This window comes from Equus caballus, chromosome 20, assembly GCF_041296265.1.
Source record: "Equus caballus isolate H_3958 breed thoroughbred chromosome 20, TB-T2T, whole genome shotgun sequence".
In the NCBI taxonomy this organism is placed as follows: domain Eukaryota; kingdom Metazoa; phylum Chordata; class Mammalia; order Perissodactyla; family Equidae; genus Equus; species Equus caballus.
Genome location: NC_091703.1, coordinates 57,762,245 through 57,779,154, shown reverse-complemented (window position 1 = coordinate 57,779,154; position 16,910 = coordinate 57,762,245). Strand labels below are relative to the sequence as shown.

At 38.9% G+C, this 16,910-nt stretch overlaps 1 protein-coding gene across 9 annotated transcripts in view; it reads right to left on the bottom strand.

Moving 5' to 3' along the window:
- Window positions 1–16,910, bottom strand: part of PRIM2 (DNA primase subunit 2) — a 425,357-nt gene that overhangs the window by 334,503 nt on the left and 73,944 nt on the right. For 5 of the 9 annotated variants that reach the window (XR_011430086.1, XM_070245741.1, XM_023624307.2 and 2 more), the window contains exons 1-5: window positions 16,189–16,306; window positions 15,283–15,444; window positions 13,840–13,943; window positions 11,049–11,128; window positions 9,534–9,654 (exon numbers count right to left, since the gene is read on the bottom strand). Coding sequence is in view for 8 of the 9 variants with exons in the window: in XM_070245741.1 (XP_070101842.1) it covers window positions 9,534–9,654; window positions 11,049–11,128; window positions 13,840–13,943; window positions 15,283–15,436 (459 nt within the window). In the remaining variant the exon portion in view is untranslated. Of the gene's footprint in view, window positions 1–9,533; window positions 9,655–11,048; window positions 11,129–13,839; window positions 13,944–15,282; window positions 15,445–16,188; window positions 16,878–16,910 lie in introns of those variants that run through there. The other 4 variants (XM_023624310.2, XM_070245742.1, XM_023624309.2 and 1 more) reach the window with 2 other exon arrangements.

The following is a 16,910-nucleotide window of genomic DNA, read 5'->3' as shown; positions in this document are numbered from 1 at the left end:
ATATCTTCCTAATGTAAAAATATATTTCACAGAAATAGATCAATATAAAAGTCATTGCAGCTTTAATGAAACTGAAAAGATAGAGAAATGCACACAAACATAGCACACAAGCACCAGAAATCCACATAGAGTCTAAGATGTGTGTGTCTACAATCCAGCTTCCGGGACATGGAAACCAAGATGGCCCCGTGGCTCTCCACTCACCAGTTTCCTTCTGCCTCCACTTAGGCAGCAGGGCCTATGACACACCAGAGACCAGCTTATGTGACAAATGCTAATAACTTTTCCCTAACCCTTGCTTTGTCCTGAGTCTAAAACATGGGTCCTCAGACTAAAGGCATCACTGATACTTGCTTTAGCACAATAGTTTTCAAATGCAAACTAAATATTCTAATCCAAGTGAAGAAAATGTGCATGTTTCTATTAATGAAACAGTAAAAGCTAGGAAATGGAAAGAGCTACAGGGACCTAGGGGCAAGCTGAACAACAGCCCCTGAATTGAAGTGCCTTAATTACCACTATCAGATGCCATGGAGAGTACCAGAAGAAGAGGGGAAAAGGTCTCTGCCAGGAAAGTGATCAAAATCCAGTACAGGGGGGCCGGCCCGGTGGCGTAGCGGTTAAGTTCGCATGCTCTGCTTCGGTGGCCCGGGGTGCCCCGGTTAAGATCCTGGGTGCGGACCTACACACCACTTGTCAAGCCATGCTGTGGTAGGCATCCCACATACAAAGTAGAGGAAGATGGGCATAGATGTTAACTCAGATGTTAACCCAGTCTTCCTCAGCCAAAAAAAGAGGAGGATTGACAGCAGATGTTAGTTCAGGCCTAATCTTCCTCAAAAAAAAAAATACAATACAGGAATGGTTTTCCCACCAGGCCCCTGAAATGCTTTCTCACTCTATCTTCCAGGAATCCCCATCAGCTAAAAACACTTGATCAAGTTTCACATTCTACAGTGTTTGTTTCGAAAACAAAAGGCATGGTGTCTTTCACACTCTACACACCTCCACCCAAGGTTCTGATAGGAACTCTAGGAGGATGACCACCATCCTATCCCCCTCACTGAGAATCACTGAACTAAAAAAACCAGAACAGTCACACAAAAAGTCAAAGCTACTGTTCCTTTTAGAAACACTGGGGCGGCATCCCACGTAAAAAAGATAGAGGAAGATTGGCAAAGCTGTTAGCTCAGGGCAAATCTTCCTCAAGCAACAAGAGGAAGATTGGCAACAGATGTTAGCTCAGGGCCAATCTTCCTCACAAAAAAAAACCCAACCATAACTGCCAACACACTTGTTACAAATACGCATATGTTTCCCACAAATTCCTGTCTCCTAAAATAAAAAGACCCAAAATAGATTTTTTTCAATAGCAAGAGAACGAGCATGTTTTTGTCATCCTCCTTACCCTGAGTTCCTCGGGGGCAACATGATATAGCCCCAATGGATGCTGGGGTACAATGGGTTTGCACTACAGCTGAGGAACACTGAGAATCTTCTCTTGTATAGCAAGCAGTAAGCAACCCTCTATATACCAGGAAGGCACTATCTCATCTCTCAATGTTGTTTGCTAAAAACACAGCTGTGAAAAACTGCCTGCGTAAAGAGCGGTCATCACCATGCATTCTCAACACACCCAGCAAGACGTGTAGAGCAGGAGAAACCCCCAGAGGAGTGTTCTTCCCAACACTGATATGTGCTGGAGGGGAAAATCAAACTCAACAGTACAACACCAGAGCCTGCACTGTTAATCTTATTGATAAAACACATTCAAAAAATTTAACTTTGCTCCCTAAATTTAAAACTGTGATTACTGAGGTCATTGCAGCTCCTGGTTAAACACGGCAAACTAAACACAAGTAATTATTTCCATTACTTCCCAATGAAATAAAAATGACAATGAAAGTATAAAAAGAAAATAAACCACAAAGGGCAAACAAAATAGTGGAAGAGAGAGGGCAACATGTTTTTGAAAAGTGGATGAAAGTGTGTTAACTGATTTAGAAGAGAAGAGGAAGCTACAACTTAAATCCCTGGAGAAAGGAACACTGAAAAGAAGATAGCCAATACAACCTCAGAGAGGAGAAAGAGGCATCATATAGGGGCTGGCCCCATGGCCGAGTGGTTAAGTTCATGCACTCTGCTTCCGTGACCCAGGGTTTTGCTGGTTTGGATCCTGGGCACGGACACGGCACCATTCATCAGGCCATGCTGAGGCAGCATCCCAGGTGCCACAAGTAGAAGGACCCACAGCTGAAATATATAACTATGCACTGTGGGGCTTTGGGGAGAAAGAAGGAAAAATGTAAAAATCTTTAAGAAAAAGAAAAGCAGCACCATATACAAAAGATAAAAGATGCAAGTCAAGGAATGCAAAAAAATTAAGAACAGTCACCATAGTGAACAGTAGGCCCTGGCTCTCTGATGCAAGAACATCAACACTAAGACATAAATCCCTGTGGAAAGAGATTGGATGCTTCCTCTGAAATAATGACTTTGGCAGAGACTAACCAACAACCAAATTTTTTTTTAAAGCAATTGAATAACTAAATAAGTATCTCATACACTTGCATGTGCACATAAACCTGAATATTCCAATCCACTTTTTAGTATCTCAATCTTAAAATAAACAAATAGCCGAGGATCACTAGACATTCCAGGAAAATATTCAACATGGAAGACTATTTACAACAGATGAACTAAATGAAGGAATGTGAGGTAAACAGACAATGAAAGGAGCTAAAGAACATAATAATGTTCAAGAGAAAAGAGAAGACATTATATTCATGAAACAAAAACAGAAGGCTATAAAAAGGTGAACCAGAAATGGCTGTTAGAAATTAAAAACAGGAGAGTAGACAAAAAATTAAACAGAAAATCTAGAAAACAGTTGAAGTGTTACAGAAAATAAAACAAAAAGAGATCAAGATTGGATACCAGGACAAAAAAGAAAATAAGAGGACCAATCCAGGAGGTCCAAATTCTAACAGGGAATTATAAGAGAGAACATAAAAAACAGAAGGGAGGGAATTATCAAAACAATGACAAAAAGAAATTTCCTAAACAGAAGAACCCAAGTCTTCATATTAAAAGGACCCACCAAGCTGCCATTCCAATAAATGAAAAAAGATTCAGACATCACCATGAAATTTCACACGACCAGGCTGGAAGTGGGAGCACCAAAGTATACAAAGTAAGATGCAAAGAATCAGAAATCAAAATGGAATCGGACATCTCAAGAGCAACTCTGGAAGCTAAAAGGTCATGTGGCAATACCTTCAAAATCCTCACAAGAGGGGCCAGCCCCATGGCCAAGTGGTGGGGTTTGTACACTCCGCTTCAGCGGCCCAGGGTTTCGCCGGTTCCAATCCTGGGTGCGGACATGGTGCCGCTCATTGGGCCACGCTGAGGCAGCATCCCACATGCCACAACTAGAAGGACCCACAACTAAAAATATACTATGTACCGGGGGCTTTGGGGAGAAAAAGGAAAAATAAAATCTAAAAAAAAAAATCCTCACAAGAAATTATTCCCATCCTTGAACTGCATCCCAAAGCAAAAGTCACTAAAGTGTCACAGTATGATAAGGACATCTTTACACAACCCAGAACTCAAAATATTTACCTTGTTGATGTACGAAGATATAATTTGTTTGACAATAATAGCACAATGGTGGGGGAGGGAACACAGCTATACAAGAGCAAAGGTTTTGTACAGTATTAAAGTTAATTTAGTGTTAATCCAAACTTGACTGTTTTAAGATAAAAATATTAATTGCAATTCCTACGAAAACCACAAAGAAAATAATTCAAAAAATACAAGAAAATAAACAAATGGCAAGGGAATTAAAATGGTACACTAGAAAACATCTAACACAAAAGAAGGCAGTAACGAAGAAAGAGAAGAACAAAAGAAACACAAAATATATAGAAAATAAATAGTGAGATGGCAGACATAAATCCTATCTTATCAGTAATTACACTAAATATAGATGGATGAAACACTCCAATCAAAAGGCAGAGACTGGGAGAAGGGACTAAAAAAAACACGATCCAACTATATGCTATCTACTACTAGAGACACACTTTAGTTCAAAGATACAAACAGATTGAAAGTAAAAGGATAGAAAAAGATATACCAGACAAACAACAAACATCAAAGATCTGAAATAGCTATCCTAATATCAGATAAAATAGGCTTTAAAACAAAAAATGTTACTAGAGATAAGGTGGTACATTTCATAATGATAAAAGGGTCAATCCATCAAGAAGATATAACAATTACAGACATACAAGCACCTAAACACAGAGCCCCAAAATACATGAAGCAAAAACTGACATAACTGAAGACAGAAATAGACAATGCAACAATAATAGTTGAAGACTTCGATACGCTACTTTCAATAATGGATAGAACAAATAGGCAGAAGATCAACAAGGAAACAAAAGACTTGAAAAACACTATAGACCAATTAGACCTAACAGACTATATATGTAAAGAACACTCCAACCAAAAGTAGCAGATATGCATTCTTCACAAGAACACATGGAACATTCTCCATGAGAGACCACATGCTAGTCCGCAAAATAAGACTCAATAATTTTAAAAGGATTGAAGTCACACAAAATATGTTCTCAGACTAAAATGGAATTAAATTGAAAATGAGAAGAAAGTGTAGGAAATACCAAAAATATGTAGAAATTAAACAACACACTCCTAATAACCAATATGTCAAATAAGAAACAAGAAAATACTTTGAAATGAATGAACATGAAACACAACACACCAAAATTCATGGGATGCATCTAAAGCAGTGCTCAGTGGGAAATTTATAGCTGTAAATGCCTATGTTCAAAAAGAAAAACACCTCAAATCAGTAACTTAAACTTCCACCTTAAGAAACCAGAAGAGAAGAGCAAACTAAACCCCAAAGCAGGTAGAAGAAAGGAATTATTAAAAATTGAAAACTGATAATAAAAACAGCAGATGTTAAAAGAATAAGGAACAGAAAAGCAATAGAGAAAATCAACAAAACCAAAAGTTAGTTATTTAAAAAGATAAAATTGACAAACCTCCACCTAAATGACCAAAAAAAGGGAAGAGAAGATTTAAATTAGTAAAATCAGGAATGAAAGAGAGGACATCATTACCAACATCATAGAAATAAAAAGGACTAGAAGGGAATATTATGAACAACTGTATACATCAATTAGACAACTTAAATGAAATGGGCAAATTCCTAGAAAACAGGAATTACCAAAAAGGAATCAAGAAAAAATAGAAAATTTAAATAGATCTATAACAAGTAAAGAGAATGAATTAGTAATTTTAAAACACCCTCCAAAGAGAAGCCTACACCCAGACAGATTCACTAGTAAATTCTACCAAACGTTCAAAGAAGAATTAACACCAACCCTTCACAACCTCCTCCAAAAAATAGAAGAAACACTTCCCAAATTATCCTAAGAAACCAACATTACCCTGATACCAAAAACAAAGACATCAAAAGAAAACTACAGACTAATATCCTTTATCAGTAAACACAAAAATCCTCCACAAAATACTAGCAAATTAAATCCAGCAACACATAAAATGATCATACAGTATGACCAAGAGGGATTTATCCCAGCAATGTCTCAGCAAGGTTGGTTTAACATCCAAACATCAATTAATGTAAGACAACACATTAATAAAATAAAGGACAAAATCTTACAATCATTACAACAGATGCAGAAAAAGCATCGAACAAAATCCAACACCCTCTCATGATGAAAATCCTCAACCAAAATTAGAAGGGAATTCCCCTCAATCTGATAAAGGGCATCAATAAAAAACCCACAGCTAACATCACATGTCTTGGTAAAAGACTAAATGCTCTTCCTCTAAAATCAGGAACAAGACAAGGATGTCCACTATTGGCAGTTCTATTCACCACTGTACTAGAGATGCTAGCTAGGGAAATGAGGCAAAAATAAAGAAATAAAACGCAACCAGATTGGAAATTAAGGAGTAAGATTATCTCTATCTGTAAGAGACATAATCTCCTAAGGAATCCACTAAAAACTACCAGAACTAATAAACAAGTTCCATAAGGTTGAAAGAGTGGTAAGACAATTCAATGAGGAAAGAATAGCCATTTCAACAAACGATGCTGGGACAACTGGATATCCACATGCAAAAGAATGAAGTCGGACCCCTACTTCACACCATACACAGAAATTAACTCAAAATGGACCACAGACCTAAATGTAAGAACTTAAACTATAAAACTTAGCAAAAACCATAGGAGTAAACCTACATGACCATTAGGCAAAGCATTCTTAGATCCAACACCAAAAGCACAAGTGACAAAAGAAAAACACAAATTACACTTCATCTAAATTAAAAACTTCTGTGTTGCAAATGATACCATGAAGAAAAGGAAATGAAAATCCTCAGAATGGGAAAAAAATATGTGTAAATCATATATCTTATAATAGATTTGTATCCAGAATATGTAAAGAATTCTTTTGGTGGGGGATGAGGTGAGGAAGATTCTCCCTGAGCCAACATCCACTGCAAATCCTTCTCTTTTTTTGTTTTTGAGGAAGTTTAGCCCTGAGCTAACATCTGTGCCAGTCTTCCTCTATTTCGCATGTAGGATAACTCCACAGCATGGCCAATGAGTGGAGTAAGTCCACGCCTAGGATCCAAACCCATGAACCCCAAGCCGCCAAAGCAGAGCACATGGAACTTTAACCACTTGACCACATGGCCAGCCCCCAGAATATGTCAAGACTTCTTAACACTCAACAATTAAAACAACTAAAAAATGCACAAAGGATTTGAATAGACATTTCTCCAAAGAAGATACACAACCAACCAATAAGCACATGAAAAGATGTTCAACATCATTGGTCATTAGGGAAAAGCAAATCAAACCACAGCGTCATGTCATTTCACACCCACTAAAACAGCTATATTCAAAAAACAGACAGTAGTGATCATTGGTGAGAATGAGAGAAAATGAAATCCTCACACACTGGTAAGACATATAATGGCGCAGCCACTGGGAAAACAGCTTGGCGACTCCTCAAAAGTTTAAACACAGAAATGATTATCCTATGACCTAGTAATCCCACTCCCAGGTATATACTCCCAGGTATATGTGTAAGAAATGAAAAGATGTCTACACAAAAACTTGTACACAAATATTCTCTACAATATGTCGAAATACTAGAACAAGGAATAAATAGCAGCACTATTCATAAAAGCCAAAATGTGGAAACATCCCAAATCTCCATCAACTGCTGAATAGAGAAATAAAATATTATTTGACAATAAAAAGAAATGAAGTACTGATATACGCTACAACACGGATAAAACTTTTTAAAAAATGCTAAGTGAAAGAAGCCAGTAACAAAAACCACAAGTTATATGATCCCATTTATACGAAATGTCCAGAACATGCAAATTCAGAGACAGAAAGTAGATTGGTGGTTGCCAAGGGATGAGAGAGGGAGAAATGGAGAGTGACGACTAATGGGTATTGGTTTCTTTTTTAGGGTATTGAAAATGTCCTAAAATTAGACAGTGGTGATGGCTGCACAACTCTGTGATTACACTAAAAACCAATGAATTGTACATTTTAAAAGGGTGAATTTCAAGGTATGTGAATTCTACCTCAACAAAGCTATTATAAAAAGATTATACTTATAATCTCGCTTATACATGGAATCTAATAAAGCCAAATTCATAGAAGCAGAGATTAGAATAGCGGTTGCCAGGAGATTGGGGGGAGGAGGGGCAGGAAATGAGAGTTGTTGGTCAAAGGGACAAACCTCAGTTATGAGAGGAATAAGTTCTGGGGATGTAACGTACAGCATGGTGACTAGAGTTAACAATACTGCATACTTGAAAGTTGCTATGAGAGTAAATCTTAAATTTTCTTACCATAAGAACAACTAAACGGTAATTATATGAGGTGAAGGATGTGTTAACTAACCTAATTGTGGTCAACGTTTCACAATATATTTGTGAATCAAATCATCACGTTGTGTATCTTAAACTTACTCAATGTTCTATGTCAATTATATCTCAATGAAGCTAGGGAAAAAAGACATACCATATGATACTATTTATATAAAGTTCAAAAACAGGCAGAATTGATTTAGGATATTACAAGTCAGGACGGTGGTTCCTTTCAGGTGGGAGACAGGAGGCAGTGAACGGGAGGAGACACAGGGTGCACAGGGTGACAGCAATGCTCTACTTCCTAACCGTGGTGACGTTCACTTTGTGATACTTCACAGAGCTGTACAGTTATGATTTGTGTACTTTTCTGTAGATGTTATACTTCAATAAAACAGTTTTTTAAAAGGAAAGAAACTTGGTTTTTGCTTAAAAAGATTATACTTGACAATATGTTGAGACACTAGAATAAAGAATAACTCTTCTCAAGGACACTTTTCCTCTAATCATTTCAACAGCAAAAAATAAACTCTTTAATATGAAAGGATAAATTAACTGTAACGGATATTGGCAGTAATGGACTTCACTAAGGAGGAAAGTGGAAAATACACGCGGTCAGTCTGTTCGGGTCAGATGGTCCCCGGCTTCACACTTTTCTATGCCTAAGCAGATGGTATTTAGGAGCCTCACGGGGCTCTTAGGAGAAGTGAGAGGAACTGAGGAAAGTGCCTCCCCAGGACATAACAGACACTAAATGTCTACCACGTGTTTCCTTCCCTTCAGGTCGCATCCCTCCCCAACTCAGTAACCCACAGTGTTTCTTGCTACAGCAGGTACACTTCCACTTCTCAGACAGGTCGAGGTCTTTCACCTACTCCAAATTCTACTTTATTTTATTTGGCCTCAAGTCACCCATAACACCAAAAGAGTCTCAAATAGTCCTACTACCATCCGACTGCTCAAAAATAAAAATATAATTTTCTATCAAAACAAAATTTTTCTACCTTCCCACTGCAGCACAGATCCACTTAAAAGACGTAAATTCTATTTCCAACCACAATACTCATCCCTGCTAAATATATCCCAGACATTTCTTCCTTTTATATAATTACAATATGACGATCATTCATATTTGTCTACAAAATTGTTTTTTTAAACTACTCAGATTTTTACTGACAACTGACTTTTAAAATAAAGTATTACCCCCTCTAAACTTCATTATTGGAAATAAGTACTACCACTTCTCTGTTTCTTTAATACACTATTAGCTTTATATTTTTGGCCTAGAAGATTCTGATTAAAGATGAACTTTTATAAACTAAACCTTCTTGTGCTTTCACAAATCATGTATTTAATAAACAACCAAGTGTGAGGCTTTGGCGCCATGGAGCCCCTTTTCTTCTAGTCATGGAAAAGGAAACGTTCATTGTTGTGCAAAGCCAGTAGCTACTCATTCAGGCAGGGACTTAGGAAGAAAATGTAAACAGAACAAACTCCACTCCACGCATCGATACCAGCACTTAAGGCAACAGGGCGGGATGAATGGTGAAAACAATTGGAAATGACTACAAAAATATACTTACAGCCTCAAAATGCAAGTGGCTATCCTGTAAGAAACTTTGAATTTTGTCCTTGGGTAAAATACTGAATCGAAAGCGAAGGAGATCCATTTCTTGTTGAATGAACCAGCGTCTAAGATCTTCACTGAAATAGAGACAAGGAAATAAGAAGTATAAATGAAAAGTCCAGTGATTATTTACAAAGTCCACTAATTATTAAATCCAAGAAATTTTCATGAAGCAATATTCAAACATGAGCAAGATGCCAAGAGACAGAAGTTAAAAGCATACAAGTCCTCTCTTATGATAAAGAGAATAGGAACACCACACACCACAATCTTCCAGGGATGTACTGAATATGGGGGAGAGAAGTGTTACGAACATGAAATTAAAAGAATTACATATAGAATACTTGCAGTCCTGCAGCATTATTATCAAACAATATAAAACAAAATAGTTTATTGCATTTAATGTAACTGCAAAATAGTCATTTACATTAGAAATGAGGTATTCGTTCAGACTAAGGTGGTTCCATCAACGCCACATAAACACCAAATTATTTAAAGGTAACTTTACCTCTGAATAGACTATGATCAGATAAACTTTGCAAAGTAACTTTGCTTACAGATTTATAGTTTATAATTTCACAAAATTTAATATGCAGAAGTATACTTCAATTTTTAAAAGTCAACATACAAATATATTAACTTACAAGACCAATACATAATGGGCATTACTGTTGTTACAAAATAATTATGCTACTGCATGTAAAATATGATTTAGCTTTTTTTCCAAAGTGACTTTCAAAGATTGTCAGCAATTCATACTGTATAAATTGTATATGCTTTTTCACAAAAGAAAAACTCTAAAACCAAAGTGGTCAATAGTTCTTCAGTTATTATCTTGAGATAGTAAACAATTCGAGATTCTCATCTGGCAAGCCAAATAATAAAAAGAAACATAATAATAAGAATGCTATTTAGCCAAAATTAATACAGGGAAAAAAAAACAAAGTTAAAAAAAAAAGCAACTAACTTTTTCCCCCTCTGGGTGGCACTATTGACTTATAAGAAACCAACGACTACAGGAAAACATCTTAATCTAATGGGCACTAGCCCATACCTCTCAACTTCTAAAAACCTGTACTGAATTCAAGTGGGTGTTTGATTCATTATTTATATTTATTATTATATTATGTTTATTATTATAAATAGTACCACATTTTTCTGGGAAAAAAGTATTAAAAGTCTTTCTTCCTAATGACATCCCCTCCAATTTTACATCCCACATGAAGAGTCTCTCCCATAAAGTTAAAAAGTGTTTCAACAGGCAAAATTTTCAATAAAAATTTTTTTCAATATTTTTTAGTAAATAACTTGTTTCAAACAATTTGCTGCAACAGTGTTCAACCCACGAGCCACTGGTTTCTGATGTTATTCTGAGTTTCCCCATGTTCAGTACAGGCCATGTCAGCTTCCCACGCACCAATTCATAACTCAAGTACCAGATCTGATGGTGGGCGTGTGAATGTGTACTCACGACTGGCAATAAGCAAGGCGCAAGATAAAGTGAGAAATATGATCTTTTCTTCGTGGTTCGTATTCATCTTCCAGGCTTTCCTTAAAAATAAAAGCATATGAATAAAATAAATGCATTGGAATGGTAAGAGGTGTGAAGAAATACTGAGTCAGCATAAGCCAATAGTAAGATAAGTTTCAAAAACACAAATTTCATGATATGTTTTCCAGGATAATTATCATTTTCCTAAAGTCAGAAACCAGGTGAAACTGAGAACTGAAGTGATCTCAACAAAACCTCCTGGGTTTGGACCCCACTATTTTCTTCCCATCAACTCCTCCTCTCTTAACTTTCTTATCCAGCCTATACCCAGGGTACTCACATCTTCAACCACTTACAGCCAACTCTCAACTGTTTTCATTTCAACCATTTGGCAAAACGTAGATTCTAAATATATCTACAGCTACACTCTGCAATCCTGTCCCCCAAATGCTGAGAACCTCTAGGAAAAAAATACATAATTATAGGAATCTGGAATATTAAAAATTCACAGCCTCTAACTTCAACTGGACATTTCCAACACCAAAGAATCCTTATTCAAGTTCGACACAGTAAGAACAAACATTCTTGACCACTTACAAGGTCCCAGGCACTGTTACAAGCAGTTTTAATCTATTAACCCATTTACTCCTTTAAAAGAAAACCGTATGAGATAGACACTACTATATCCCTATTTTAAAGATGAGGACACTGAGGCACAGAGAAGTTATATAATTAGTTCAAGGTCACAAAGCTTGTAAGTAGCGGAGCTGGGATCTGACACCTATCATCTTTCTCCTTCTTAGGAAAGCTGTTTCAGTCTTCACTGGATGACCCAAGCTCCCTACCATATCACCTTTCTCTTCTCTCTCAAGAGATGACTTCATCTACTTTACAGACAATAGAGGCCACCAGGCCAACTCCCTCAGCTCCGAGCTTCTGCAACCACATGTTATATTGCCTTCCCTTCCATCTTTGTGGACAAAGCCTCTCCCCTTTCTCCTACACAAAGCTAATCCCTACACCTAAACCCTGCAACCCATCTGCTCTTGCCTCCTAAGGACCTTGATTTATCAAATGCTCTCTCAAAGTATCTCCAAGCTCCCCTGCTCTTCTTCCTCTTCTAGAACTTTCTGCTCAGCTTATAAACATGTTTAAGTATCTCCTTTCATATATGTGTGTGTGTGTATCTTCTCTTTTCCCTACAAATTCTTCTATCTTCAAACCTATTTCTCCCCTGTGTTTTCGGCTAAACATCTTAAACAAGTACATATTCCGTTCCCACCTCTCTCCTCCAAACACTGCCATTTTTCTGGCTTCTACTTCTATCTAAAAGGCCCCACCCAGATGATAAATTAGAGGATTCTGCACAACTCATCTTATACGACCTACCCTAAGCTTCTGAAATTGTGCGGTGAAGAGTACAATCATGGAGACAAAATGTACAGATTTGAATCTTGGCTCCACCATTTACCATCTTCTGAGCTTGGGCAAGTTACTTAACCTATCAATGACTCAGTTTCCTCGTCTGCAAAACAGGGATGACAACAGTACCTGCCTCATAAGACTGTTGTCTGGATTACAGAGGTTAATATATATAATGCACTTGGAATAAACTCTGGGACATAGTAAGCACAATATGAATGTCTGCTGTTGCTGTTCCTATGGTATCCTTATTTATATCATGATCACTATTATTAAACTCCAGCCTTCCTTGGCTGCCATGACACTATTATCCTGGCTGATCTCCCACCTCTCAGGCAGCTCCTTCTCAATCTCCTTCTCAGAATCCTCCAATTCCACTTCACCTTAAATATTGGTATTCCTCATATCCTGTCCTCCATCATCTTTTCTCACTCAAATATTTTCCTAGGGTGCTCTCACCTACTCCTGATGATCCCAACCTTCCTCTTAAATCTATACTCCCACTCCAGATGTCTCCTAAGTCCAGACCTGTATGCATATCCAACTGTCCACTAGACATCACCACAGGCACCTCAAATTGATGTCTACAACTAAACTCAACATGTTCCTGCTAAGACTTGCTTCTCTGCCTGTATATCACATCTCAGAACATTCCCACCATCCACCTAGTTGTCCTAGCCAGAAACCTGCTGTCATTCATAACTCTTCTCCCTGCAATGGGTCACTAAAATCTTTTCATTCTACCTTCTTGAATCAGTCCTCTTCTATCCACTTAATTCACTTTCATCATTTCCACGGTCCTAACTGGTTTCCTCCTACCAAACATGACCCTGTCAATCTGCTGTTGGCAGTCATTTTCCCAAAATAAAAATCTGATCACATCCATCAAGATGCAGTTCTGGCAGGACCTCTTCTGGGAAGCCTTTCCAAACCACCACTATCTGAGCTGGGTAACTATATGTGCCCTTGGAGTTCCTGGAGCACACATCTCCTAACAGCAGTCATCATCCTGTATTGCACAGGGCACATGTGGCAATGTCTGGGGACATCTACTGGGTAGAAGCCAGAGATGCTACTGAGCATCCTACAATGCACAGGACAGTCCCTGCACCAAGGAATTATCAGGCCCCAAACTTCGATGGTCCCAAGGTTGAGAAATGCGGTCATATTATAATCTTCTGACTACATGTCAATCACCCCTAGTAGACAGCAGGTACCTTCAGGCAGAGTCTATGCTCTATTAGTCTTTTCTAAAGCCCTGGGTCTAATACAAGACCCTTCTCACAACTGATATTCAGTACGTGAATACATATAAACAAAAAGAACATTTCTTTCCTCTTTTACTTACTCTGTAGGAAAACTTGAGCCTTCGAATCTCAGCCTCCAGCTTACTCTGGTATAGCTCTGTCCCTTTCACATAGCTCACACCAAGATTTTCAACTGATTTTAGCACTAGAAAATATTTTAAAAACAGAAGAAAGGAAAAAATATATAAAAGTAAGATAATTTTTAAAAACTAAATCCAAGACAAACAAAATCTATGGATAGCAATTCCATAATTACTTCTGTATAAAAGACAAGTTGTAATAGTTTTATTTTATGCAAGTACATTACATAAATTATAGATGTTTATAAGAGGCTAATTTCCATCCATGTGCAGAAAACACCCACCTCCCACAGCATAATCTACTACCAGGGATTCTCAACAAGAGGGAGAAAGGGCAGGGGGACAATCACGGCTGTAGGGAGCCACCCGTGTTGAGGAATGCAAAACTGTGTCGGTGTGGAAAAAAGATTAAACACCCCTTGTCTGCATCCCTCATGTGCAGCTGCTAGGCAGTCTGCATCATTTACTCTGCACCGACTCATCAGAAGAAGAGACAGCCCTTCCTTTCCTGATGAAACAGAGAAGGAGAAGACACAAGAGAGAAGCAGGGGCCTCCAATCACCCCAGTAAAGCATTCTGAATAGATGCTACACACTGTCCAAGGTTCCTAAAGCCCCTAGTCAATCCTTCCTCAGGTGAATTCTTCCTCCATCAATATGAAAAGAGGCATTTTTAAATTCGAGAATGAAAACCTCTAGAAGGAACCCTAAACATAAACTCATGTCCCACAAGTGCTATTATTTCTGTTTCAGTTCATGCCAAGCTCATTGCTTTCTTCCACCAACACACAGAGGATAAGGAGGCTTAAGTACAGTAGCGACATCCTTCTCACACCCCAACATTGTGCCATTAGCTTAGCACAAAATGCCCTTGGTTATCCAGACTTCTCCATCTACCCCGAACTTGTCACTGTTCCCACAAATGACATTCTCTCTCATGCCTCCAAGCCTTCGTATAGTTGGGAAAAACCCTTCTCTTCTCTGTTAAGAAATTTCTACTCATCCTTCAAGGTCCAGATCACATTTCAACTTCTCTAAGAGGTCTTACTTAATCAGACTAAGTCAGTCACTCCCACTTCTATGTTTCAATAGCACTACTATTTACCTCCACTAGAGTACTTAAAATACTAAATTATGATTATACTTTTGAATGTCTGTCTCCATGTACTAGAATATAACTTCCACAAAGGTGAGAATTACATTATTCATCTCGAAATCCCTGCCACCTAGAATAGTAGCACTCAATAAACATGCACAGTCAATAAATGAATGAACAGCAAATCTCCAATAATTATTTGTTGAATGAATTCCTGAATGGAAGAAATAAATTACCCACACTCGTTCCAACAAAGTATAAGTGAGGTTCTCAAGAGGATATATAAATTCTAGTACAAATCTCACTCACATTTAAGTCTATCGATAGCCAAGTTTTCAAACTCTATCAATGATATGTTCTCAGAAGGCGGCTGCAAGTAAAACTGAAGGCTATGAGGGTAGGAAGCCTTCCTCTGGTCACCTATCAACCACGGTTTCCTCCGCTTTACTCCAGAAAACTCCATCTTGTTACCTTGTAAGGAAGCACATAAAATGGTTAAAATGATGGAAGGTGGAGGTGAAAAGAAAACAAACAAAAAAAATAACTCCACATGCACAGAAAACAAAACTGAAGTTGAAGGGAATGCACAAAACGTTGACAGTGGTTATCCCTGGGTGTTGTCTTTCTGTATTTTCCAGATTTTCTACAATACACCCGTAACAATTTGGTAATGGGGCGATAGGAAGAGGTGTGTGCTAGGGAAGATGCAGGTGGTGGTCCTTTCAGCAACATGAATGGCAGGTGATGTCGCCTGCTCACTATAGGTCTGTGTGCCACCGTCCTTAGATCTCTGCGGTCTCGAGAGTTAAGATGAGGTTTTACACGGGCTGCAGTCCCCAACTCGGAGGAAAACGCGGCAGGTTCGGGCTAGATAGACTTAATGGACCGGGTCCAGTTACTTACTTCCTATCTGATAACCCTGGGAAGCAGAACAACTGTCTTCCGAATCCAGTCTTTCGGAACTCCTTTTAGGGAGCATACACAAGTTCTTTCTAAAAATTTCCACCCTGATCCTCCCGCACCCTCCTCCTCTATCAACTCACTGGCACCTGCACCTCTGCCCTAAACAACCAACCAAACCACCCAAGACCCTCACCCCCGCCAGGGCAACCCTTCCGCTGCAACCGCCCGCAAAGCGCTCTCCCTTTTCTCTCAACGTGCAAGCCTCACCACCAGGATTACTGTCCATCCTAAACCCGCCGGAGTTTCTCTTACCCGCAACCACAGCAAACTCGACAACACACAACGTCTGACAGCCGCCTTCCCGAGTGGCGGGAGATTTCTTATAGAACCGGAAACGGAAGCGGCTGGCCCGCAAGTCCCGCCCGCTGACCTTCCGTCCCCCAACCCCCGCGCGGGTGGTGCGCATGCTCAGTGGGCGCTCCAGGGAGTCAGGAGCGTTTCATCCGCCTTTCCAGTTTAAGATTTTTTAAACGCGACTGTTTTTGCTTCCAAATTTTAAGCTGCACCTCCTGTATGTGGAGTCGGTAGATTTTACAGTTGAAACTGGCGCGCTGGAATGCTAGCGGCAAAACTTCCCCACGCCCAAGAGTGAACCAACATAACTCGCTTTGGGACCGTTAACGAAGATGCGCTAAATTGAAAATAGGGCGCTTTCGGCCGCGGGGCTGGCGCTCATCACTTTCGATCTGGGGAGGGAATGGACTGAGAATAGGCCTTTGTTGCACCCGGCTTAGTATTAGGGACTCTGTTTTTGCTTGCTTAATCTTTCAGCGGCCCTATAAGGTGGGACGTATTACCCCCATTTTACAGACGAGAAAACAGAAACTAAAAGATCCTCGTTAGTTCGCCCATCTATGTACAATACATATTTTGTTTTTTCTCTAGGACAGCGAGCCGTATGAGGACGGACTTTACCTTCAGCCCACTTCCCTCTCCCCCCTGCAGTCCTCGCGCATGGTAGGCACCCAGCAAAC